The 27682-nt window shown below is 40.9% G+C and overlaps 3 protein-coding genes across 5 annotated transcripts in view; 1 reads left to right on the top strand and 2 right to left on the bottom strand.

The window, feature by feature from the left end:
* The window catches only part of frmd4a (FERM domain containing 4A), an 89363-nt gene extending 78671 nt beyond the window's left edge, over window positions 1-10692 (bottom strand). Inside the window, exons 1-2 of one of the 2 annotated variants that reach the window (XM_058074708.1) lie at window positions 10634-10692; window positions 10278-10370 (exon numbers count right to left, since the gene is read on the bottom strand). Coding sequence is in view for 1 of the 2 variants with exons in the window: in XM_058074706.1 (XP_057930689.1) it covers window positions 7361-7405 (45 nt within the window). In the remaining variant the exon portion in view is untranslated. Of the gene's footprint in view, window positions 1-7360; window positions 7700-10277; window positions 10371-10633 lie in introns of those variants that run through there. The other variant, XM_058074706.1, reaches the window with a different exon arrangement.
* A 464-nt stretch (window positions 10693-11156) lies between these two features.
* impdh1a (IMP (inosine 5'-monophosphate) dehydrogenase 1a) lies at window positions 11157-20832 on the top strand. 2 transcript variants are annotated; one of them, XM_058076173.1, is made up of 16 exons: window positions 11158-12677; window positions 13601-13699; window positions 15160-15208; window positions 15711-15812; window positions 15916-15990; window positions 16703-16909; window positions 16998-17085; window positions 17155-17354; window positions 17535-17625; window positions 17710-17805; window positions 17898-18041; window positions 18212-18353; window positions 18461-18604; window positions 19503-19586; window positions 19793-19809; window positions 19963-20832. In XM_058076173.1, exons 1-16 carry the CDS (start codon window positions 12442-12444, stop codon window positions 20064-20066), a joined length of 1878 nt encoding a protein of 625 aa, XP_057932156.1. In that variant the 5' UTR covers window positions 11158-12441; the 3' UTR covers window positions 20067-20832. The 2 variants fall into 2 exon arrangements, with proteins under 2 accessions (XP_057932157.1, XP_057932156.1); XM_058076174.1 differs by lacking the exon at window positions 19793-19809 and having other exon boundaries at window positions 11157-12677.
* On the bottom strand, window positions 20363-25771 carry prrt4a (proline rich transmembrane protein 4a). The gene is made up of 3 exons (XM_058076172.1): window positions 25657-25771; window positions 24824-25505; window positions 20363-23350 (listed from the first exon to the last, which is right to left on the bottom strand). Exons 2-3 carry the CDS (start codon window positions 25440-25442, stop codon window positions 21276-21278), a joined length of 2694 nt encoding a protein of 897 aa, XP_057932155.1. The 5' UTR covers window positions 25443-25505; window positions 25657-25771; the 3' UTR covers window positions 20363-21275.
* Between the last annotated feature and the right edge of the window lie 1911 nt (window positions 25772-27682).

Raw genomic sequence — 27682 nt, 5'->3', positions numbered from 1 at the left:
GACCTACAGCAAAAACATCCGAGCTTTACGTCTTTGAAATTCAAATAAAACAAATAACACTATGACAATATGGTGTAACTACGGCCAATACACAACAGCCAATCTTTGTCTAATGTGTGTAAAGCAAATGTATTAATGTGCAAGGTAATGTAAACATATTTCATCACCGATCTTTATAAATTCAATTTAAAAAACATATAAATCATCACATCATGCAAACACATGCAAAAATGTGACCCTTAATAGAAATGCACTTACTGCCTATGGGTGTTGAATACTCTTCTATTGCACTGATGAATAACAGAATTAATGAAAAAGTGACATGAAAAGTCAAAAGTCTGCATGTGAACAGATCTGACTGACAATAATCTAAAAATACAGAAGCAAAAGCTTACATTGCCGGAAGAATTTGACCTACTGTATAATTAACCCTCATCTACATTAACAGAGACACCAAAAAGACACCATTAGCCTCTGTATGTCTGTGTGTATGTGAATATGACCTACTTCCTGTGGAGCTGCCATTTATAACAACATGCTGAGAAGATGCAGCCACGGTGCAGGCCGTCCTGCTCCCTCACCCGCTTCTAACAGCAGGTATTTCCCTGAGAACAAGTGGCTCAGACCACGTGAGTAAAATGCCAGGCACACTTTACTGCCTGTAAATAAATACGGTGTTAAAACCCAACATCCTATTGTCATTGTACTGTGTCCATATGAAGACAAAATATGGAGAACTGCTTCAAAGGTCTTCATCTCCATCAAGTGGCAAATGAGAGAAACTACAAGAACCACTTTCCTTTCCGCCCTGTCACCTGTCCTCTTCTTCCTGCTGTGAGTCATTAATAAATTGTGCACTACTAGAAGGATCATTTGTAAAAATACATGTCAGTAATGTAACAGCCATGTGTCTAGCCACAAATCCAGATCAAGGCCAAACAATCAACGGTCGTTCAGCTTTTGTTGTTTCTTGCTGAATCCTTTTCTCTTATAATTTCACATTTCAGTCAGATTCTTGATTAAACTGACCACCAGTATTTCGACCATATGCAAGCTGTAATTATTTTACTTATGTACCTTATTCTTGCGTTCAAAAATAATAAACTTCTTTCACTTATAAAATAAATGCATGGAAAAATATCAAGCATCAAAATAGTTTTTTTGTTCTCAAATTTGTATTGCAGCTGTTGCTGTGACAACCAAGGTCACACTGGTGAGAGATTCTCTTCAGTCTGTACCAACACAAAACAACGCACATATTTCTTTGGCTGGCACGTTATTCAAATGTCAATAACACGACACAGCTTTTGTTTTGTTGTGGAACTACCCTGCTTATGTGCAGTCGGGCCGACATCCCCATTTATGACTTTGTAAATATGAGTTTTAATAGTATTAGAGCCATGTAGACATGGAATTACCCCCCACCCCCCCCAAAAAAGTCACTTTTAGACTTCTATTATTCTTTGTTTGTTTTTTCTTTTTTACATTGCGCCGCCGACAAGAGCACTGCATGGACATATACCTGACGGCTGCCTCTAGCATAGAAAGCTATACCAACTAACTAGCTTCTCAAATGTACTTATTCTAAACTTCCAAAATTCTGGAGTGGGGAAGAAGGAAGAAGCCAAAAACAGCCATGGCTAGGCTCTGTTGCCTCAGCACTTAGCCTGCATGCACAGTGAAAGGTAATGTAATTGAACAATATAACAATATTGATGCCTAGTGAGCAGAATACTACATACATACAGTATAACTTGTCTTACAATAATTTTTTATCTAACAATATGCTATAGTCAACCACAGAAGAGCAATCATTTATTATGTTCTGAAAAAACGCGATATTATGAGGCAGCGTATGTTGATGACACAACAAGCTACATAAGTGCACTATACAGTAGTCCTGGCAGAAAATGTAGCTTAAAAAAACAAGATGTTTAATGATAAAAAAAAGCAATGTATAAAATATATTCAGAGACAGTGGTCATGCAAAGTGGTTGACAGATGTCTTGTTTGCACCACTGACAAGACACCTCTTCATTATGACAAGAACCTGTTCACTCAATATGGCAGACAATCAGCCCCGATGGGACCTGCATCAATCGGAGTGTGAAATGTCAAAAGAGCACACACGCAATAGACACACAACCATACGTATATGTACCGTGTACACAACAACAGGCGCGTGCACACCAGGAAGGCACTGACAGTAAAGATGGAAGGAAGCAGAGATTTGTCTTTCGACATAGACATCTGCTCGCTCCCAGAGACAGATGGCAAGCCAATCAGGCCGCCTGGTGCCTCTGCCACTCCCCACCTCCCGTGCTGCCCTGCTGCCCCTCCTCAAAATGTGCACTCTGGCACAAATGACAGGTGGCACCTTGTGAGTGTGACACAGCCACTGATTGGACAAAAAAAAATGAAACATGCATTAATTACACCGAAACGACACGATGAGCCATGCTCACTGCTATGCTCCCTGAAAGCATTATTTCCATGGCAGCTTGCAGGCGATCGGGCCATCAGATAAATGTTATACATGGGCTTTGCTGTGGCCAATATCTAATTTAACAAGGATCTTTAAAAGTTACTGCATACAATTTACTTGTTAACCAGAGTACCTGATAATGACGTGACATAACATAGTTAGTCCGGCAAGAAGTTGCTTCTTCTAAGCACAAAGTAGCGTCCCTCAATACTTTGTGCTTAGAATTTTCGCCGTCACTCTATCGTTGTTTTTCAATGTTTGTCAGAAAAGTAACAGCACAGGCCACACAGTAGGGGTGCATGTTTTGCCCACATTTCACCCTTTGGTGTTCAGCAGTTCAGGAGTGTTAGCCGACACAAACATCTAACATCCGAAAACTCAATAATTAAATTTCTGTTGGTATGTGAAAAGTACAGACAGATTTAAGCTCTACATAATTAAATTGCCCTTTTTGAACATTTTTGGTTCATTGCGATGTGCCTGCAGGGGAAGCCAGAAGTAAGACGGGGAGCCCTAAATATAAACAACAGGATGCAAGCAGAGCGCAAGAGCTCTGGGAAATACTGACAGCATCTGCCCAGATACACACATCCCTCATTGACTGTGGCCTAACTAACTCATTCAAAGGCAAACTTCTTGACCTACTTGACCTGGATCACAGTCGACTGGCCTTTCTATGCAGTCTCACACCGCGGGGAGCCTACTGCATGCATCGATATGAGGGCCGGGGGCACTTCTGCAAGCACAAGCTAGTAACACAAACAATTCACAATATTCACTCTTCAGTGGTTCCTGCAGCTGCAAGAACAAATGACCAAAATACTCAGTCTCAGTCAATTATAGCTGGGGAACCTGCAGCTCATCAGTAGTTTTTAAAAAGGTTGCAGTGTCAACAGTGCGGGCAATTTAATTATATACTCCAGCCTCACTGCAATCTAATGCAGACCATACTTTATGCATTTATGCATGTGTTGACGCTCTGCGGTTTGTAGCTAATATGGCGTGTGTCGCAGAGGAACACTACACTTGATTACCATCTAGTGGCTCAAATTTGACATGACACAATGATTACGTGACACAAGTAGAAATTATTATCGGTCGGTAATTAATAGCACAATTATCAACCAGCAAAATTTGTTATCGTGGCAGGCCTACTAATATGTTTCCTGTACATTTAATACAGGTTTTAATTACAGTTTGACCCAGGACGGTCTCATTGTATTTCCAATATTTCCTGTGAGGGAAAAATTGCTTTGCTTTGTTTGACCTTTCAGGTTCCATTGTACCTATACTGTACAGTCCAATGAAAAAGTGGATTATTCTAGTTTCTTGCATTGTGTGTTTTTTATTTTAAAGACACAAGGCAATATGAACACAGTTGACAGAGAAATTAAGAAAAAAAGTGTTGGTCCCCCCTGCAGCAACTGCTTTAGTTAGCTGATATCAGCAACACCAGCTACCAGCATCACTCAAGCATGACCGTTCCACTTTCACACATCAGCTTTGAGCAAATGATGAACTGTGAAATGACCATATTTCATTACTATAATGGAAAAGCTGGAGCAGGGACAAGAGGGAAAGATGAAGAGGCTGGACAAAACACAAATAGCTTTGATGGGCACACTTTTCATCTACAACAAACAGAAGAGATATAAATATGTGAAGTACATCATGTAAACGCACACATTGCAATCTGCCATACCACCCTTCTGCTATTGTTGTAGGACAGTAATCAATTATCTCAGCATGATGTCATGGTGCCTACCCTCCCCCAAACAAGCGCAGTCCACTTCTATCTGTATACATCAAGAAGCATAACAATAGTCGTACAAGCAGAGCCAACAAAATAGGATGCATGGGTGTTAAGATTTGAACATGAGATATTATGATAGGCGTTGTCACAATGCAATTAGGCGTTTGTACACATACACACACACACAATGCATTATGTCATAGAGCAGTGATTTGATTAGTGCTAAATGAATCCCAAGGCTTGATAATATGGAGTCATCTGGTCTGCGTCCTCAATGGTGGGATAATTAAATGAGGGACAGTAATGATGAGCTATGGATGGGAACATCAAGGGTAACGTGAGGCCTGGATTTCAGGCTCTCTTCTCAGGTACTATTACCGGTCCACAGGTCCTCAGCTGCTAGATGGCCATGATTAATGCCTCTGTTATGTGGTCATTGTTGTGACACTGGCCAGCTTTAATGGGGTGCAATGATGTCACGCAGGAAACAAATAAAAACAAAGTGCCTAGCTTCCTCTAGTTGTTTACATGGTTCAGTAGAACAAATAGCACAATTTTTGACCCCACCCTTCTCTTAATTACAGTTCCAGGAAGTGCCTTATGGCCATGTTTTCAGATGAAAAACTTTGGAATAGCTGTATCAAAACCTAAATTTACAGACGGGATCCTGTGCTTATTTACACCAACATTCACAACGAAGCAGAGGTTTTAATTGACCTCTTCATGAAATTCAATTACTTTCATCTTGACTTGGTCCACATTTCATTTTGTATTTCATGGTATCCCCAGTGGATAGCTTGCCTGTGAGCCATCTTAAACATGCTCCTTTTGCAGCCCTCAAAGCAGGGCTAATCCAAAATCAGAACGCATTCTGGGTTTGCCTGACTCCAGTTTGAAGTAATGAGCTCATAAATATGCATACAATTATGTACAACATCGATGCTGTCAAATATCGGAGGAAATGCCAAGCCACTCACATTTTCCAATTTTGGAACCAGATAAGGCCGGGACACATGTCCAATTTCATCTTGATAGCAGGCAAAGAATGATACGAACTCCATTATCTTCTAATCCTCTCCTATATCTGATAAACATATAGCTGGAGACATGTTATTGATTTCTCCAACTTAATACTTTGCAGACAGAGACACTGCATTTGCTGTGTATAATTACAGCACAGACAGAGGGAAACCACAGAATAAAAAGAGAAATACTACATTCATCTCACAAATTTTGAGTTGTTAATATGGGCCACATGGTACATTTATCTTCAATTCTAATTAAGTTTGATCTTATTATTGGAACCTTTTTGTTATACACCTTTTATGATTGATATATTCTAAAATTAACATCGGTAAATAATATTATGATGTAAATATTATACATACAATTTTATATAATTACATATGAGTTTATATTAATAATATTAAATGAACAGCACTTTTATATATAATATATATAATATATATATAATTTATATTATTTTTGTTGATTTTGTAGAATGTTACAGATTAAGCTTGTTCCCTGGATCCTTTAGGATTGCGTTTCTTCTTGTGTTACAGATCAACTTTATGAATAAACAGCTGTTTACTGTTTAGCTGTTGTGTCAGAATAAATTATTTGCAGCAGCTCCCAGGTGTTGTCACAGGAGATGCTCACTTTTTCACCTGAAATATTAATACGCACAGACGCAGGAAGCATAATCAATATTAGCCTGGGCTCACACATGTACCCACAGACACAGACTGACTGAATAAACCCTCATTAATAATTCAGGTGGGTTCAAGCTCCGAATGTGTCAGCCTGAATGCAAATGCTTTTGGGTTTTGTGAACGATGACCTTGCTTCTAAATGAGTTATGCGTCGTTAAAGCTCATTAGTGTGTGCTGTTTACTTCACTCATGTTCTGTGCCAAGTGCTCAAGGCAGCGTTCTAAATATGTGTTTGTATGTGAAAATGGTGCAGTGACAGTGAAAAGTTGCACCACTTAGCTAACCAAAAAACAAATAAAATTCGGTGACAGCAAGGCAGTTTAACAGCCTTTAAAAGAATTCACTTTGCACTATACCGCCAATTTGCTGATGCCAACATGCATCAGCAGCATAGAATAGAATCAAAAAACTGTCTTTTGTGTTGATGGCATCTAACCACCTACACCCTGAAGTACAGGTCTGAAGCAACAAGCATAGGGCTTAGTGTGACAATAAATGCCCTAATAGGACTTGCTTTGCAGAAATTTGTCCACTTCCAACCAATTTTTCCCCCTCTCTTTCCACCTTATATCCTTGCCCTCATCACTCACATTTGCCCTTTCACCTTCCTCCCTCTCCTCTCCATCATTCTTTTCCTGCATCTCCCCTGAGCAGGGCGCATGGCTCATTGCCATAGAAACAGACAGCCATCACAGGTGGAGATAACAGGTAGTGCAGTGATGCATGACTCCCCCCTTGGACGTGCTGAATGCCAACCTTATAGAATGAGAACGAGTATAGCGTGTTCTCTGTACAAATTGGACCAGCGCAGAGCAATTACTCTGAATGGGCTTCTCACAATAGCGTGACAGCGTACTTAACATGCAGCAAGGCAACACTGAGTTATTGTTTGACTGTCTTCCCTGAATGCGGTCACCTTATACACGTTATACATTTTGATGTAATTACACCCTATGGTCAGCTCTGAAGCAGGTCAGGCTAGTTCCTTTTTTAATGAGGTGCTGGATTCTAAGCGACCTCTGCAATACGCTGCACAAATAACATTCTACGACTGCATGGACCATATATCACTGCACTTTACTCACACACATATAATAAGAAGCAAATATGACCGCATAGCTCAAACACAATGTTTAACGTCAGTGTCTGAGGGATTCCACCTTACTACACTGCATGAACACGTGGCGTGCTGAGACAAAAGCTTTACTTTTTACGAGTCAGATGGCACATTTATTTAAGTAAGAGGGATTCTCAGCAAAAAGTTATTCCCTTAACCCTTCCTGATGGATGATAGTAAAGGGGAGGAGCACACGGGTACCCGCTTTAACCCGTGTTTCAGAGAGACTGGTGAGATGGGGGAAAAAAAGCACAGTACAAAGGCAGCAATAATACTGTACACTGGAGACTCACCATGAGTAAACACACAGCAGATTCAGGGATGAGCTGGACAGCCATGACCCTATTCTTCTGGTTAATTTCCTTCAGGAGAACCTTCTTGCGTTCTTCCTTCCTGTTCTAAATCTCCGCTCTGAGTCCAGATGAAGGCACTGGTCTTTACACTCAGCTCTCACCTCGTCCTCCTCCTCTTCTACCTCCTTCTGTCAGTCACTGGATGCTGCAGACAACCTCTGGTCTCCGATTGCAACACCAGTCTCGGGAGAGTCTGTGTCTCTCCAGTCTCACTGCGACTCTTTCGACTGAATGGGAAGCGATTCCTCCTCCTTTCAGTGCTTTGATGTAAGATGTGGGTTCGATCCCCCCCCCACCCCACCACGTCACAACTCCTCCTTTTCACTTTTTAAAAATGCTCCCTATAGACCCCCACCTCCATCAACTGACTGGATCCTCAAAACTCTCCCCTCCCTTTTCACGCTGCCTTCTCTCTGCTGTATTTCCTCCTCACAACACAAAGCACACCAGGTCGCACATGGGCTTGTGGTTTCCTTCCTGATATGAGGATGTGATATTCATCTGGCTAAAGCGCTCCTTCCTCCTCCTCTACTGGTGGTGTGATTACGTCTCCACTCATAGATCTACAAGAAGAAATCTTGTGACAGAAGTCAATGATCCACTGAGGATAAATGCCGGTGAACGAACAGAAACAGAGAGAGAGACAGAGAGAGCAGACCGCGCCTATCAAGCCGGCTGCATGGGAAGAAGATACAGACGCCAGCTTGTTTGACGACAGTGCAGCCACATGTGACGAATCCTTAGTTGGTGTCACATCCGCTAGCACCTGTGCGTGATCATTATTCTTCAGACAAGTGCTGGATGTGAATAATTTAGACGACTGTGTCAGCATGGCTTTTGTGTCGCGTGAGCGCCACACCGCATAATAGGCAAGAGACAGATGAAGGGAGTGGTGACAAAGTGATGAACGAGTGTAATCATTCCACTGATGACTGCTGTCGGTACAATGTTTGCATGTCTGTGTAAATACACTACAGCAATATAAATCTTAAAATATCTTAAATTAAACATTAGTGAGGTTCCGTGGGCATTACTAACCAAGGCAGAAGAATGACAGAAGAATGACAAATTAATTGTTTATACATAACAAATGATAAATAACATAACAGATCATTAACTCGTCACATATAGCATATTTATGAATTGTTCTATATTAAAAGTTTTTGTAGTTTTTGTAAATACTTCTCATGACAAAACAGTATTTCATTCATCTTATGTATCAAAGTCGGCTTGTTACATTTATTCCGATATAAGTCATTTTCTTATCATTGCAAGGCTCTATAACATGGTATGGCATATTAAGATGTTCATGTTGTGTAAGTTGCACCTCTGTGAGATAAAGAAAGATAAAGACCCACTTTGTTTCATCCTTACATGCAGGATTTACATTTACAAATCAATATGTGTGTGGCGACTGCGTAATCAGGAAAAAGCCAAAAGAAACAAACAAAAATATGTTCATGTACAGTGAATATTCCGTGTATATCAATGCTCTTATTTCATTTGGCGATATATCAGTTACCGACTAATATATCAATATCATAGGGATGGCCAAATTGCGTCTTAATTCTGCCCACCGTGTGATTCCAAATTCCTTTTTTTAAACCTTTAACATAAAAAACTGTAACCGGCAACATGGCTTGCAGTGCTATTGTGGCATGCTTGAGTCACCAGAAGGGTCAGATGCAACCTGTACCTTGTACAAAAAAGAAGTAAACAAGGGGGAGTTAACATACTTTTCATATCCATGTTTCAGAGTTGATACTGTAGCCATGGAATTTGCACACATCAAACTGTGCAATGAATGACATCACATTCATCATGATTGTTTTTCCACCTATTAAAGTTTAGTTGAAAATGTCTTGAGTGAAAATACTTTGACATAGCATATCTATTTTCCCTTACATTCTTTCATGAGTTGCTAATTCTTGTATATTCATACTAGCGTTCCATGAATAGCATCCAAATGGAAAAATATGCTTGCAGTTAATTTGATTAAAAATAATTGGTCACACTTTGTTTGTATGTGATGAGCTTTCCCAAGGCAAATCCTCTTTATGTTAAACTGCAGACTAACTTTACTTTTTGAGGCCAAGCTCTTTTCTGAAAAAACTTCTTAAATGCCTGAAGGAGGCACTTGTTTATTTTTCACTTACTCTAACTGCCGAACCAAAGGTGATATTCGATTTGAAGTTCAGGTATGGTGTGTCGTGAAGGATATATCTGAAGTCAGGATGCCTTCTCAAAGCTTAAAGAGATGTGAACACCATAAATACAGAGTTGGCCTGAAACTGAAAGAAAGCATTGTGTAGCAGTGTATGGAAATATTGGAAATGACCCACATCATTGGACAGACTTAAACCATTTTCCTCCTATCCAACCTTTGAGTCTTGAGGTCTGCTTTAGTCTTTTGGGTCTTTTTTTGGACTTTTTGGTGGTTTGATGTTTGTTGTGTTCATTATATGCAGTATGTGAAGACTTAGGCAGTACCGTAAATTATATCTTTTGTAAGTCTGCATCGTAGGAGGAAGATAAATTTTAATTTAGGTCATCAGCTCAAAATGATTGAGAAGCATTACTGAAATCAGTACAAAGTAGGGTTGGGTGATATGGACCTTAGCATTAAATCACAATCTTTTTGGGATGTATCATGATATGATATATACAGTAAAACAATATAACATTCAAATTCAGCAGAGTCTTAAAAAATAGACAAACCTTAAGCCTATAGTTAAATACACTTGTCCCAAATTATTTATTGGTAACAAAGTGGCTAACTTTTCTAATGGGATGTCATATTATAAACCCATCTTAGTCACAATGCAGTTCTCATCACACCAAGCTGAAGGGGCTTTACCTGACTTCAACAGGAGATGGCACTGCTAAGCACCAAGACTGTTGGCTGCCGATGACTTCTTTGGATTTTTTTGTTGTCAGTCGGCCCATTAGACTGTGAAGAAACACAGACATGCATATTTTTATTATATACTCATTGAACGAAAGAAAAATAAGTACATCAGAAATAACTTTCAAAAGATATAACTAATGTCAGTCGGTAACCTTGACCTTACCGCTAGATGTACGTACAACATCCTATCAAACATTTAACAAACGATATAAAGATTTGGGTTACATTATTGTTCATCATTCACACGTATTCACTTTTCGTTTGTCGTTATCATTACTTTAATAATTTAATCACATTTTCCTCACCTGAAATGCGAAGTTATTGGTAAAGACTGCTGGATACTTGTTGATATGCCTGAAGGACCCCTAAGCTGTCTCAAGTGCCTGTATGAAAAGACTGTTCCCTTCCGTATACAGTACTCTATATAAAATGTTGGAATTACACGTACACTTCTACATATACAATGATATTCCGGATATAATTTAATAGATATCTAATATTTATTTATATCGAAATATGAATGCATTATTTAAATAATGAAAGATGAAATAATTTGGATTGTTACATCAGACAGGCACTTTTATGATGAGTATAGCCCAGTTACGTTTGTTTATTCAGCAAACAGATTTTATTTGTCCATTGATTTAGGGTAAGGAACATTGTTTAGAATATTGTTGATCCACTACAGTGTTGATGGTTGCTTGCTGTTTAGAATGTAGAAATCAATCAGACTTGATCATCAATGTTATTATCATAGAGGGTGGGGGGGTTGTTTCTTTCAGTCACCAGGAGAGAGAGCAGAGCGAGAGTGAGAGAGACTGGGTAAGAGGCTTTTCTGGTTCAGTCCCTGGGTAACTGTCACAAGCAGTCAGTCAGTCACCTGCAGATGATAGTGGCGAGGTCACCCTGGGTAACATGTATGTATACGCTCCCATTTCTGTTTCATGTTTATTATTGACACCAGAACAATGACATTATTAGCATAAAAGTGATAACTCATACTTTACAGTAAAGTATTGTTAAACCACCCTCATTGTAATTAGGATGGTTTAACAAAAAAGGTTTGTTTTTGTTAAAGTGTTTGTGAATGATAATACAAATGTGTCCCTTTCTTACTTTATTAATCTGTTCATTTACCTGCTAATGTACAAGTCCATTTATCTCTGTCTGCCTTCTCCTCTCTCTACGTCAAAGGGTCAAACCCTGCTACCTGTTGTGGGATCTGACCTAGGTCTCATTCACAGATCCGTCTCCTTGAGCTTGGCAAAAACACGCACATTCACACCATGCTAATCCTCCGAGAGGTTCAAGTGTCTTCTTGACCCATCCTTCTCTTTCTTTTGCTCTCTCTCTTTCTCCCTCTCAGCCCTGCTGCCTCACTCCACCCTATACACCCACCTCACTCCACCCCATCCTGTATTAACGCTCCCAATCCTCTTTGAGGCAGAGTGACGTCTGCTACTGTCAGAAACAGTTAATCTGCAGGAGAAACAGTGGTGAGAAGCTTGTGCAGGAATAACCAAGCAGTGCTCATTTACAGGGGACCTCCAGTGAGAAGAGATGTTTGCCACGTAAGAATTGACTCCCATTCCCAGCTGATGCTCGTGCCGTGGGGACCTTCAGGGGAATAACATGGCGCACTGTCTTCATAAACAACTGAAAAGTCTCCCTAAGTGCTACAAGGGGCAATACAAGGATAAGAGACTGGAGTACTTCTGGGCTGCCTATTGGTTTTGAAGGAATTTCATTTACAGTCTTCTGTACTTTCTAAGGAAATATTCCAAATTAACTAAGAAATCAAGATTTGTTGGGTGACATTTCCTTTTTGTTTTGGCTCAGCGACACTGGTGGCCAAAGAGATGACAGGACATCATCAGCCCATGTCAGGTGTGTCTGAAGGGTGTTTGTGTGAACATGCACTCCAAGGGCTGGCTGTGGAAGCGTGCTTCTAATTGCTTTTATCTTAACAGCAAACTAAGTGTGTGTCTCTGTTGGGCAGCACTGGGCGCACTGAGTGTGAGACTGTGACTTGGTTGGAGAGTCCAGAATCTTTGAGGAGTGTGAAGTGTCCGGGCCCTGTGGACTGTCAGTCATAGCCCTGGATTTCCTTGAGATGGAAGGTCATAATTATGACCGCTTCGGGGAAGGAGAAAGGGAGAACTACCAGATTGACTACAGGAGGATTGTAGGGGACATGGAACCAGCAAGGCCTCGCATGCCTAACAAGGATGGGGAGCAACCCCACAATTATGGCACCTATGTCCACTCAACGACACATGGTCACGGGCATGAGACGGCTGCACAGCGGTACAGTGCGACACGTATTCAAGCTGGGTATGAACCAGAGAGGTTAGTGTCACTCACACCTTAAATGGAAACATAAATGAAAGGTTATAATCAGAATTTCACACCATACCTCTTATAATTCTTCAAAACACTTCATTACCAAGTTCCATCTAAGGTGTTTTCACTTTCTGATAGTGTTTGTCGTCCAAATTTACAAGCCCATTTATTATGCACTTCGGCTGAACCCAAATCCTCTTACCTACTGAGCTTGGTGTCTTAAGAAGAAGTTTCTAATAACAAGGGTGGATTCCTTTTGTTAGCATTTCCTGTGATGACACAGTCATTTGAAGTAGGATCTGGCAAGAGCATGTGTGCAAGACAAAGGGCTTTTTGCTTTCCTAGAATGGCACTAAGTAGAGTGGAGACATCTTCCAAGGTGGAAAAATGTGTCAAATCTTCACTACCTATGTTTGAGTTTCCATCACTGGATAGACAAGACTTGTTAGTATTGGGGGCAATCTCACATCTTCATAATCTGGACCCAAACTCTATCTAAACACTCGCCCCCACAGAGTGGTATTAGACACTGCCTCCAGAATTTGGAAGTGGAAAGAATGGACTGACTTGCCAATGGTTCTTATCTCAACGTAACTGAACACTTGTGAGATCCACTTGCATGTGCTCTTTGTACTAGAGTGATAAGAACAACCAATGCACTTGCGACTCACAACTCCTGGTTGAGGAATGCCATCCCACAACAGTGTGGGATTGCCAATGTGTTTTATTTAGCTTTAGTTACTGATAAGACTTTGATCATCTAATCCACACAGTCAATAGGAATCAGAATTTGCTTGACTATTTGATTTAGGTAGTGAAGATGTGGCACATAGGAATAAACAATATTGTCTGCATAATTGCATGCTTTTTACAAATGTAGCGTACTTACTATGTCATGCATTCTGAGCACATGTGTGTTTATTCTTCAGCATGGCCGACTATTTGATCAGCGGAGGCACAGGCTATGTTCCTGAGGATGGATTGACAGCGCAACAGCTCTTTGCTATTGGTGATGGGCTCACATACAAGTAAGATGCAAATGATGCAACCATGTACATACGTTTGACCAAAGTATGTACATGCCCAAAGTGAAGCAACATCTTTCATGGAATGTTTAATAATATCAGTAAAACACATCTGCATGGCGGATTATTTTGAGTAATACTACTTTCGAGGATAACTGAGTGCTGTTATGGACATTAAAAGCTGTGTGTGTGTGTGTGTGTGTATTTGTGTGAGATAATGGTGTCACTGTAGTTTCCTTAATGGGGGAGGGGTATATGTGCAGGGTTGTGGAAGGGATGAATTCAGAACATTTCAGTGGCTACAGAGAGTGACTGATGACACACATTTAGTTTAAAAGGGGTGAAATTGATATGAGCTCGAAAGCTACAGTATACTCACTGACCATAACTTTAGGAACACCTACACAATCGAACACAAGAGCTTAGGGGAAAAAAGACCATCACAGAGATACGTGCGTATGATTGATAGATAGGTAGTGATAGAACAATATATTATGCCTGTCGTATTTTGCACAAGAAAGACAAGATCAAGATTTTACCGATCCGATAAATTGTCGTGAAATCGTCAGATAGTGATGCCAATACCGATCACATACATGCAGTGTAAATGTTTAACTGTACTTCTGGCTATATTAGGGGGCACCAAGGTTTTTTTTTCTTGTGAGAGCTACTTTTACAAAATGAAAATGGTCAAGAGTTACTCATTTTTGTAACAATTATTTTCAAAGCTTATTTCAAGCCAAACCTAAACATGAACAAACATGCTGGTATCACCAACTCACCTTTTGTATTTCACAATGCATTTATTTATAGCCTCCTCACATTATTAACCAAAAACCTGAATGAAAAGCAAGTTTATCCACCTCTGCTGGGTCCCTCCAGCTGCATCCGCTGCCTTCTGAGAGGAGATAAAATATCAGTGTGCACAACAGCCGTTTCAACGCACACAACAAAAGTTCATCCTGCACTAAAAGTGCTGCATAATTTCTGCACGCTCCCAAATCCTCACTGATCCTTACTCATTCCCAAATTCTTCCCACACTTGCAAGTACAGCGGGTGTTGGGACCGGGGCTTTGTATCCACTGCCTGACGGATGATCACATTGCGAGCCTCAAACTCACCACATCCTGCCAAGTGTTCGGCCCCAAATGCCACACCAATCTAAACCTTTTTGACATTTTGAGGCACATTTTGCAGGGTGCAAAACACTGGAAGTCCCACACACGGCAGAAATGCTTGTTCTGGATGCTGCAGCAGGGGCGGAGGGGATCAGTGTTTAAAAGCAAGTATCGGCTGATATCGATACCCTTTTTTTTCACTGATATCGGCCAATACCGATCAGTGGCCGATCGATCGGCACACCCCTAATGTTAAATGAATATCTATTTCCAAAAGCTTTCAGTTAGCTGTGCATAGGTTCTACTTTCAGGTCACATACTGTATATTTTCTCTTGCCTTCCAGTGACTTCTTAATCCTGCCTGGTTTCATAGATTTTACTTCTGATGAAGTGGTGAGTATCATTTCATTTGTTTATAATGCCGTGCCATCCCACCGATTAGTCAACTCTGCTGTGTTGCTCAGTGAAACACTGCTTTGTTCATTTGACTGGACTTGTTTTCATCTTTGCAAACTCTACTGGGATGATGCACAGGTCACATGGGTGTTTACTGGGAGAGCAGGTGCTCGCTACAGACAGACACCTGTGTCATCCAACACAAGATAATCCAACAAGATAATTTGGCCTCTAATAACCAGGGGTTGGCTGTTAGGTACATTCTGTGGTAGTGTGGAAACAAAACTAGCATTTGGTTAACAAATGTGCTGCAAATGCAACACTATAGGGGTGGTGTTGTGTGGCAAATGTTGAACCATTTAATCTACCAGCATCAATGCACACATCTTTGTTGTAATGTATACCTGAGTACTGTGGTTTTCAATGTGTGAGGTGGACCTCTCCTGCAAGGTGATGTGCATAAACCTTTGAATGCTTCCTGTTCCTTACCCTTTTGTAGGATCTAACTTCTGCATTAACAAGAAAGATCACACTTAAGACGCCTCTTATTTCATCCCCCATGGATACAGTTACAGAGTCATCCATGGCCATCGCTATGGCAGTGAGTGCATTTATACAGCATATTATTTTTCAACCACTTTTCCTGTTGGAATGCTATTAATATAGGTTGTTTTTCCCTCCTGTCTCTGATTGGCTGGATTCAGTTGATGGGAGGGATTGGGATAATTCATCATAACTGTACGGCTGAGTTCCAGGCCAATGAGGTTCGCAAAGTCAAGGTAAGATAAGAAGTCATCCGTGGTGATGTATCAAGACTGGAACTCAAAACAGTATGGCATTTTTAATAATACACTGTCTAAAAGTTTACAAGTTTGGCCAGAACTTTGTTAAGGATCGACCACACAATGTGAACACAATAATTAAGCTTTGCTTTGGACCAAATGAACAGAAAAGCACATCTTTTTGGACATTTTGGTCTCTTGATTTTTGTGAAAGAAAACCTGGTAGAAAGTTTACAAGCCCATCAATCAACTGATTCAGGCCAGAAAAACGAAGCTACGAGTGTGATGGATTAAGCAATATATTTTCTAGAACCATATATCCAAACGGAGCCTGCTGAAATTACCCATTTGCTCCAAGCACAATTGATTTAACCGCAGCAATGTGAACATTAGACAGTAATATTAGTTGATTTCTCGATTATTTTGCATTGACCCCTGAATAAAACCAGAGTGGACCAGAATAGGAACTGGATCCTGTTTTCTCAGCAGTTGTTTCTTTTATGTTGTGACGAGTGTGGAAGCATGTTCTGTTTTCCTGCCCATTCCGTTTCTGGGGGGAACATTTTCCTTCACTGATAACTTCATCAGTTACTTGTGAACATTATACAAACAGCAGAAGTACAACTTAAAGGGATGTCTTGAGAAATTGTTTTTTCTCACACAATTATCAAAACTTGCTAACCTCATACACTTTTTTTGTTGTTTTTAGAAATTTGAGCAGGGCTTCATCACAGACCCTGTGGTAATGAGCCCCCGGCACACGGTAGGCGATGTGTTTGAGGCCAAGATACGCCACGGTTTCTCAGGAATCCCTGTTACAGAGACTGGCAAGATGGGGAGCAAGCTTGTCGGCATTGTCACCTCCAGAGACATTGACTTCCTGTCTGAGAAGGACCATGACAGACCCCTAGAGGAGGTAAGTACACGCAGTCAGTGATACTGAGATCATAGAAATACAATACTTGATGCCTGTCATGGTGGCTCTTTTTGACCTCTTTTCAAAGGCAATGACAAAAAGGGAGGATTTAGTGGTTGCACCTGCTGGTGTCACACTAAAAGAAGCAAATGATATTCTACAACGTAGCAAAAAAGGTAAATTCAAGCAATGGTAGTGGAAAACTGATCCAATTTTTAATCCAACATCGTCTTTTACTTTTTTAGGAAAGCTTCCAATAGTCAATGACAGCGACGAGCTGGTTGCCATCATTGCCAGGACAGACTTGAAGAAGAACAGAGACTACCCTCTGGCATCTAAGGATTCCCGCAAACAGCTGCTTTGTGGAGCAGCAATAGGTACCAGGGATGACGACAAATACAGACTGGACCTCCTCATGCAGGCTGGGGTGGATGTGGTGGTTCTGGTGGGTTTAGCTCAATTTTATGAATAGATGCTAATTGCCAGGTTATGACTGAAATAAAACAGAAACATTAACTTGTATGACTTCTTTTTGCACTTAAATGGCAAGTGGCTGTAATGAAATGTCACTTAGTTCAGTTTCTTTAAAACAGTGCCTCCCCATCCACCATCTTCTTTTTACTAGGACTCCTCGCAGGGAAACTCCGTTTATCAAATCAACATGATAAACTACATTAAACAGAAATACCCTGAACTACAGGTGGTTGGAGGAAACGGTGAGTTTGCATACTGAAATTGAACATCCTGGTTAAAGTATTTACATAGTTAAAAAACCTCTCTCCATATCTATGTCCCTTTAGTGGTGACAGCTGCCCAGGCTAAAAACCTCATTGATGCGGGTGTCGATGCTCTCAGGGTGGGCATGGGCTGTGGTTCGATCTGCATCACCCAGGAAGGTAACTGGAAACCGTTGACGACCACAGTTTTCTGAAGGGAGCAAATTGTGACTATTTTTATTAAAGTTTGACTTTTTGTTCTTGCTCCCCAGTGATGGCATGTGGACGACCACAAGGTACATCAGTGTACAAGGTTGCTGAATACGCTCGCCGCTTTGGAGTGCCCGTAATCGCTGACGGAGGTATTCAGACGGTTGGACACGTAGTCAAAGCGCTGGCTCTGGGAGCATCAACAGGTGAGACACTTCTCCTGCTTACCAAATGACAAAAGTGACCATATTTCGTGGATAAAAATGTCTGCCTTTACAAATATCAAACTGCATAGCTTTGATTTGCAACGTCAGACAGCTTTGTTATTGTGGTTTTAGTTTCTATTCATTCAATTTATTTTGTTTTTTCTGCTCAGTGATGATGGGTTCACTGCTCGCCGCGACCACCGAGGCTCCAGGAGAATATTTCTTTTCCGATGGGGTGCGTTTGAAGAAGTATAGAGGAATGGGCTCCTTGGATGCCATGGAGAAAAACAACAGCCAGAAACGCTACTTCAGGTGAGAGTCAGGAAGCCATTTTATAGTAAACAAAGTAGATTTATTGACGCACAATCCAAATAATTTTTATTTGTCTTTTCTCTGTGTGTGATTTTTTTGGTGAACAGTGAGGGAGACAAGGTAAAGGTGGCTCAAGGTGTATCAGGATCCGTACAAGACAAAGGCTCCATCCATAAGTTTGTTCCTTACCTCATTGCTGGTATTCAACATGGCTGTCAGGACATTGGAGCCAAGAGTTTGTCAATTTTACGGTGAGTCCACCAATCACTTAAGATGGGAAAAATGCTGTGCTTTTTATAATGTTTTTTTTCATTGCACACTGTGCAGTGTAAATCTCCTGATTGATACAGAATACAAAATTCCACACCTTTAGCAATGTAGCAGAAATAGCAATAGCAAAAATAGCAAAAATCTGCAAATTTTGACTTTTTTCCACGTTCCATCACACAATGCATCACTTGTTACTGGGTAAAATTCATGGAGTGCCTTTTCCAGATGGATAGCTCTCAATTAATGTCAGTTATGTATTAACGAGGGAATCACTTTTTCACAAAGGGTCATTTAGGTTTGAGTTTTTTTTCCCTACCTTTGTAGTGCAAATATCAAACACTGCTGTAACAATGAGACAATGTGACAAACGTGCAAAAACAAAGAAATCAGGAAACACTTTTTCACAACACTTTTCACAACATTTTGGCACATGGTATATTTCTTAAGTTGCTGTGTGATGAGTTTAGTCTTCTATCTAAGATGATTTCATGAGTTGGACTGCTGCATTGAGTAAAGACATCCGGTCATTTCTGATGTGTTGCAAGGCTGTACGCTTTACTTTTTCATTAGGATCACAGATGCTCTGTATTTAGTTTTTTCATTAAAGAGGTAATGATCAAATTCTACAATAGAAGCAAGCATGTTTAATGCAGTTTTATGATGAAAAAAAAAACGCAACAAGGTGGCAGAAGCGCATTCTCTATGTATATGTCTGTATTTGCCCTGTGATTCTAGTTGAATTGCTGCACTGTTAAAATATGAATTCAAAATAATGAACAACAGTACCATCTGTTGGATATGATGAGGTACTGCTCTCTGCCACCCTACAGAATTGCCCCTACTGTACTGCTTTCATTGACTGAGCTGTCTTTTTCACAGTTCAATGATGTATTCTGGAGAGCTGAAGTTCGAGAAGAGAACGATGTCTGCGCAGATGGAAGGCGGCGTTCATGGCCTTCACTCGTAAGTTTTGATGAACTTTGGCCCTTTTACTGCATTTTGCCATCTTCAGTGTCATCAAGTTTGTGTTGTCTATTGTTGAGTAGCTGATGGTCACCCACCAATACCCGCCGTAATTTTTATGCATTTAATGCAAGACGTATTTTGTAGTTGTAATGCATCAAACTTGTTTTTTTCTCTTCCTCCTCTTGCTCATGCTATCATGTTAGATATTCTTTTGTACCATGTAAGTACATCCATACTGGTATTTGTCCATCTTTTTCCACTGTATTACTACATTGTCCCCAGTCATCTGTTTCACAGCCATGTACGGCATATAGTGCAATGTGACCACCACAAAAAAAACTTACCTTTTTGTATCTCTCCTTTAAATTTGTAGTTATGAGAAGCGGCTTTACTGAGCCCGGAGGAAAAGGAAACACCCGATCAGGACCTGATGTGCCTTCCCCGGCACTACTGAGCAGACAAACAACATACATGTGAACAAAATGCTGAAATGATCATGTTTAATATAATATCCATGTTATCCATGACATGTTTTTCAACAATTCTGTTGATACCTCATGAAGAACAAACAGCTCATTTATTCATTCTGGACTGCCACAGCTGACACATTAGGTACACCTGCACAATCAAATGGGATCCAATACCATAACTGTTTTAGAAGTATCAGTTCAACAAGATGTTATTGTGCTGTCATTATAATTTACAGTGGTACATATTTTGGCTCATTTTGGATTCGGTGTAGGTGTACCTAATTAAGTGTCCCCTTAGCACAGTTTTTTTTTTTTTTTTTTTTTACAAAAAGAGGCAACAACATTGTGTTTTGACTTAATTTTATTTCATCACCAGAGGACAGCATCACAAAAAAGTCATTTTATGGAAGGATGTTTTTTTTTTTTTTTTTTAGAATTTTAAGCCATGCTGGGGGAGAAAATATGTACATTTGCATTTGTTCATTAGATTTTACTGCACTGCACAGTGCATATTCAGGGTCATTTTCTCCAAATGGTACATATGTACAGTATAGTACGTGACCTCACTCAGGATATTGTGGTAAACTCTTAAATAAAATGAGCTGCTGTATGGCAGAAGGAACAAATAATAAACCTGTACAAATATGTAAAATGTATTAGTATGTAACTGCTGCTAGCGCCTTAAAGGAGCTATTGTTTGTGACTGCTGGAATGTACACCTTTTATCTGAATTAAATAGATGACACTGATTGACAATATCTTTGATGATGAAAGATGGGACAGTGTCAATTTTATTCACACCCAGGTCCTGGCATTGAGGAATACCCATATACACATGCAGTACTCCGCCTCTGTTATGGCTCTGGTACTTCAGCCAAAGACAGAAAATCGCATGGTTGCCCCCCATTTAGCGTTTTATACAGAACAGTGACGTTTGAAAAAGCAGGCAAAACTCACTGGACTCCACAACAATTACCAACATGATGCTGGAAATGTCATATTTATTATATCAATATTAAATATGTACAGTACGGAGCCAATTAAATTCAAAATACGTGAAAAATAACTTAGGGTTTATGTATTGTAGAAATTCTTCACATTTTTGTCTGTAATTATTTTTCTATGGACACATTTTCTGTGAGTTAAATTATACGTTATCATATATTTCTTAAAGTAGTAGAATAACAGAAGAGATTAAAAAGAGACAATGCTATGGTTACAAATCAATGGTGTCACTGCAAACGCTAAAAGCATCAATTTGCCTGCACACGTTGACAAACTCTGCTTGTACAGCCAAATCCCATTCTAGCTGTTTGCTCTCACTCAGTTGTCTAGTCCCTGCCAGTCGTCCACATCCCAAGCTGTCTTTGGAGGCTACGCTCAAAGTTCGGTAACGTCTGTGATAAGACAAGTGAGGGATGGCACGTGGAAGGCTGTTCTGTGCAATATGTTGCCCTCTGTTCGCCCAGGAATTAGATCGCAGTTTTCCTGCATCTTTGGATTTATTGCAGAGACCCAAAGTTGATCCAGAGACACTCCCTTTCCAATCAAACTGTTCCTGTGACATTGGTGGTTTGTTGTTGAGGGATTTCAGTAAAACATAAGGCTTGGAAGCTTTAGTGTCCTCTTGATCCAAATTTCCACAGGAAGAGGTTCTATAAAGAGAACTTTCCACCGAGGAAGACCCTTGTTTTGATGGACCTTGCTTGGGAGATCCCAGTGAATGGCTGGAGGAACTCGGAAAGAGTCTTTGCAGACCAAATATACTGTGAGTGAATAAGGATTCACTGAACAGAGCCTGGTCAATGCTGCGAGACAAGTCTATAGGAGATGGAGGCCGTAAGTCCCCGGTAGAGTCAGCGCCCAGTCCTAGACTTATCTGGGAGGACAGCTGCATTTCTAGTGCATTTTTAGGCCGAGGTGGACTTGTTTGTGGTAAAGCTTGGTTTTGGCAAGGCATTGAGACAGATCCAAATCCATATCCAGGAGGATCCACCACAGAGCTTAAAGGAAGATTCTCTGATTGTCCCTTTGTGATGACATCACACACTACCATCTTTTCTGGTTGGTTTTGTGACCAGGAAAGCACAGGAGAATTTGTGCCACCTGGAGAAGGGAGGGTTGGCCCTCGTGAGGGGGAGCCGCAGGAAAGTCGAGACCAAGATCCTGGTCTGGGATGAGTCTTTAAGGACTTGCTGTGGCAAAATAGAGGATGCGTACCAATGAGAGACAAACCGAGACACACACCAGCCTCACATAGCCGACATCCGATCTGATAGCCCCACCAAGGCCAAGGTAGGAAGCCGTAGCTTTCCACCCCACCCATACCAAGGGTGTGTAAGATTCCGTAAAGCTGTAGACCTCCACATCCTAACAAACACAAGGTGGCCTCTACTCCAGCACTTGCCGCTCTACTCCAATCTTCCACATTGGCGAAGGGGCAACTTGTGGGTTGAATCATATCAGGAGATCCTCCACACTCCCCATTGTCATTCAGCCTATAAATGTGTTTTGTGTCAACTTGTATAAGACAGAAAAAGATAACGTAGGCGCATGAGAGGAAGAGTGTGAGACACACAAACACACCATGAGGGAGCAGGAGAATGACAGTGGGGACGCTGGGGAAGAGTTGGAGAAGGCCAATGCATCCCAGAGAAGCACAAAAGTGCATCAGGGATAAACATAGTAAGAGGCAAGGTTTGGGGAGGGCGGACAGTGAGGGAGAAATGGCAAGTGAAAGGGAAAGACGCTTGCGTGAACGCAGGGAAAGAATGAAGAAGGCCAAGGAGAATGCAGAGGTCAAACAAGGGAAGGGAAGTTGGGAAAGCAGAAGAGAGCTCAAAGGTGGAAGACGATCTTGGTGACTGTAAGCGTCATAGAGCAAACAGAAAGCCTGAGTTCCTGTGAATCCTAGGAGGAACAAGTGCAGGAGGATGAAGTAGGGGCTTCCAGATGGACACCGGAAGGGAAGTCCTAACAGGGAGACCACAGAGATCAGGCCAAACACCGTAAAAACCGAACCAAGACCGTAGATGTGGGCTTCCCAGGCAAATCCCCATGTGGCAAGGGCAGAATTCCAGTCAGAGTACAGAGGGACAAAAAGGGCTGCACTGTGAGCCAGAGAGGGACCCAATGAGTCACTGGGTGTAAAATCATCAAAGTCAATGGAAGTCCATGTTTGGATGGTTGTTCCCCAGGGTTTGACTGACGTCTTGTTGGTGTCTTCGTCTGTCTGGAGAGGGCCATTAGATTCTGGGACTTTTACATTATCATCACCATCTTTTGAGGCATCTGTCAAAGAACAAGAAAATAACACTTCCGTCAACAATAATAGTAAAGCCAGGTACATACTAGGACTACTAAGTATTTATATCATGTGTCCTCCAATTCCTACCACAATCCAAATTATAAGGCAAAGAGTTGATCATAAAAACAGATTGTTCTTATTCTTGATATTTCGGGCAGTCTGCATACCCTTTGGTCCACTGCTTTCCCTCAAAGGTCGGTCATTCTGTAACATTTGGTAGCCCAACACTTCTTGTTTAGGGGATGAGCTTGCAGCTATTAGCTTACAGTGACTTCTATATTGTTAAATTTTTTGAAAGCGAATGGTAAAATCACCAAATTACATTTATAGTTCATGGCACCAACCATGATGAGCCGGTACTCAAGATTGTAGACCTCTGTCAAGGTTGAACAATCCTAAAGTAAATGCCCACCTGGCTCATTTCATTATAAAAGTCATGGTCAATCTTGTAGGTGGTGATAAAACACACCACTCACATTTAGAGTGAGCAGTTTTCATCTTCTGGGTCTATTGGGTCTCTTACTTGGCCACAGTGCATCCAAACTATAATAAAAAATTAGGATTGGTTCAACAGTTTTTGCATAATCTTAATCCAACCAATGACACTGCTATACCTCTCACTAGAGGTGATAAAATCAAAACTGTCTTTCAACTCTGTCTCTTCAAATCCCAGATGAACTGAGTTAGGTGAAGTTAATCCATAATAAAAGACAACAGGCTTGTAGCAGGGACTCTAACTGGGTCACACAGAATGGGGAGCAAGTAACGACTGAATGGCAATATTGACTTCACAGCTGCTCCCATTTAGTTTGGATATTAATAAGCATACACCAGATGTGCTGTGTATAGTCACAGGATCATTTTACTGAGAATATGATGAACGATTGTGATTGTGCAACTCATTCATAGTAAAATGATGCTCCGATTTAGTTGTGGTTATAAATGGAAACTGTCCTAGTTCTTGTCCTCTTTCATTATAAATGGCTTGTTTCCACTCTCGCCTGACAACACTAACAGGTGCTTTTTTGGGGGGAGTTCTCATTAAAAACATGGGAAGTCAACAGAAAATCCCATTGCAACAAAAAGATTAACACAGTTCTGTCAATACACCGATGCGTGCAGCACAACACCATCATGTATAAGTGAGTTGTTATACTGTTTCCTGTGTTGTGGAACACTGCATTCATTTGATACATGTCTGGTTCTACAGACGGAAACCAGCACTGTCCCTTTCAAGTAAAAACAAACATCAAAACCAACATCCAACATAATTCATGTGGATAATATTACTAATGACAGTCGTGGCATATGGTAATTTGTAGTTTGATGTCGAGAAATTTAGCTCTGAGCTCTTACCAGCCGAGGATGCATTCACCCTACTTTTCCAACTAATTAATTATTACTAGGCTGAATAAAACATAAATGTGCCATATTTTCATGAAGTAAAATACAATTACCCTTTTCTGTCTCCATGTTAGCTCCCCTGATCAGAACCACATCCTCTGTATCTTCTACTGCCTTTGTTGTAACAGTCAATCCCCTTCTGCTGGTTATGGTGCTCTCCTCAGCACCCGGTGCAGGTCTAGTGTTAGATGTAAGATCCTGATTTGGAACATTTGGAGAAAGTGAACCAGATAGAAGGAGTAGAACCTGCCTATCGGGGGGTTCTTCCCAGCCCTGAAAAGTTGACTGATGTTCTCCAGGCTTTGTGGAATGGAATATAGATCCATTTGTAGTCAGGAGAGGTCGTCCAGGGGAAGAAGCTGTTGTTTGAGTATGTTCTCCGGTACTTTCTGTTGGCATCGTTGCTTCCCTGTCACTTTGATGCAACTGTGTCATCTCTGGGATCAGCTCTGCATCGCTATATTCCCCCAGAACTCCCTGTCGATCATCTTCCCAACTCAGAGATGGACTGGAGGAGTGTTGAAACGTGTCTTCGCCTAGAACTGAACCCAATTCATGAGTCCCATGTGAGAGTTGCTCCTTGGAATGTTCTCCGGTTAGGATTGTGACATGAAAAGAGAGAAGCCACCACAAGTAAGAAGAGAGATGATAAGGATTCCACAGAAACAGCATGATGAGAGCCTCGGAAATTCCTTAATCACATCTTGGAGAAGATTTTAGTTGATCTTTACACACCTAGAAGAGAAAGAATTACTGAGACAAGACAATAATGCATGTGGTGTGAGCTCCATAATGCAGACGTTACAAACACGAGTGTGGAGATCCACAACAGCACACAGCGATACACCAACATTGATAATTATCTAGCCTATTTCAGCATTCTTACCTCATCTATAACCCAGTCCTCTGCGGATTCTCCCAACATGTCGCACTTCAACACTGTATAGCTGCACTCTCACTGTGTGATTTTTGTACATGCAGCTCTATGCCCCCCCTCTCCAACAGATACATGGGACAGACCCCACCTCTTCCAGATAAGCCCCGCTCTTGCACATTGTGCTGCTCCCCATGAATAGTGGTCGTGTAGTTTATTATTAATGAACATATGTGGGTTAGACACATTCAAGCTTTGCATAACACTTGATTCTGTTTTTAGAATTGCATGACAGTGAGATCAAATGCTCTCGTTTGTATATGTCCCACGGGTTGTCCCACAGTTATAGTGTAGGGCCCACTATAACTGTGTCAAATTTACCCCTGAATATTATTTTTAGTGTCCTATATATAGAGTACACCAGTAAAGATGGCAAAAAAAACACATGTAAGTGATGGGAGCTGCAGTGGCTGCAGCCAATAGTGAACTAACCAAAGTGGATCAATACATGGCATTGAATGTAATTTACAATTGATGCTGTGCCCTTCGTGCTGAAGTGGCAAACACATCAACAGCTCGACATCTGCATCCCAAAGCAAAATGGTCTCTTTGAATAGCATAAATGCATCATGTATGACAATGGGTGAGTGCTTGCTCGATCCTAGTGATCACACTCATTAAATAATACTATGAAACTGTACTGTATGTTTCAGAGCTTGATTGTTGCAAGTGATTGTCTTTATTTTCCTCTCGTTTTATTACATTTTCTCATATATCGTGCTTTTATCCAGAGGGGTGAAATCCAATGTCCTCGTGGCCTAATTCAATTCCCCCGATTAGTTCTAAAATAGACACTGATCCACATACCTTTTGCTGTACAACAAAGTCACACATTCACACAGTCACACTCCCTCCCCTGGTCAGCTGATGTATGGTAGATTGGAAACATCCTAAACTGACCGACCAAAAAAAGTCAAAGTCAAAAGAAATTTTGGAAATTATGTCAAAAAGTTAACGCACAACTGGCACGTCAGCACACTTTTCCTTTTTGCCATTAGTCGTACTCTTTTGTGGTGGCATTGCACAAGAAAGCCAAAGATAAAGCAAAAAAAACTTCTGGCATGAGATGCTCGTTGAGCTAAAGTCACCCACATTTGAAGCCGAGAAATATTTTTCCAAAACCCCGAAAATTGGTTTAACTAATTCATTCTTCCACTTTTTGGATGTTGATGTTGATGATACTTTAGCTTTTGTCCACAACGAGATAGTGTGAAGAACTGATCTTTCATGTACTAAATCATTTGTCTGAAGGGGATACAGGAAAGCACCAACCCAGCCGTAAGTAAGAGGACTGGAAAGAAACAATGGCAGGCCAAACATATGAGGTCAGTGAGAGACATGACCAGATCGTCAGTGCCTAACACTTGCCGACTAAATCCATTGGGCAACTGGTTTCTGTTTGGATAAGTCATAATCCAGCAAGACAAAGTCAGCAGGGACCGGGGGATACCGCTGGGACTGAGAACAGTCAGGACAAGATGCAGAAACAAAGCTGCACAAGCAAAGTCAAGGACAACAAAGTGGTTATGTTGGGACATGGTGCATTTCAAAGTAAAATGACATGCTGTAATATACAGGATATAGTCCTACTAAGTGATGTAGTGTGTGGTATTATTGTGGTTATACTTTCCAGTGTACTGCATCATTCATTCATTCATTCATTTTCTACAGTTTATCCACACGAGGGTCGTGGGGGTGCTGGAGCCTATGCCAGCTATATTCAGGCGAGAGGCAGGGTACACCCTGGACTGGTCGCCAGCCAATTACAGGGAAGATATAGACAAACAACCATTCACAGAATATGTGCAAAAACAAAAGTGTTGCATATATATTTTTGTTGAGACTACCCAAGGTGATAGCAGAGGGCTATTTGAAGCCCACAGCTTGTTTTTTTATTGGCCCGAGGCACATTATAGAAATAACATGAAAAGAAAATGCAACAAATTTGGGAAAAACAGAGCAAAAAGGCACAGTATAT

Source organism: Doryrhamphus excisus, chromosome 6 (assembly GCF_030265055.1).
Source record: "Doryrhamphus excisus isolate RoL2022-K1 chromosome 6, RoL_Dexc_1.0, whole genome shotgun sequence".
Classification (NCBI taxonomy): Eukaryota; Metazoa; Chordata; class Actinopteri; order Syngnathiformes; family Syngnathidae; genus Doryrhamphus; species Doryrhamphus excisus.
Note: the sequence above shows the minus strand (reverse complement) of the source record. Positions and strands in the feature narration are given on the sequence as shown.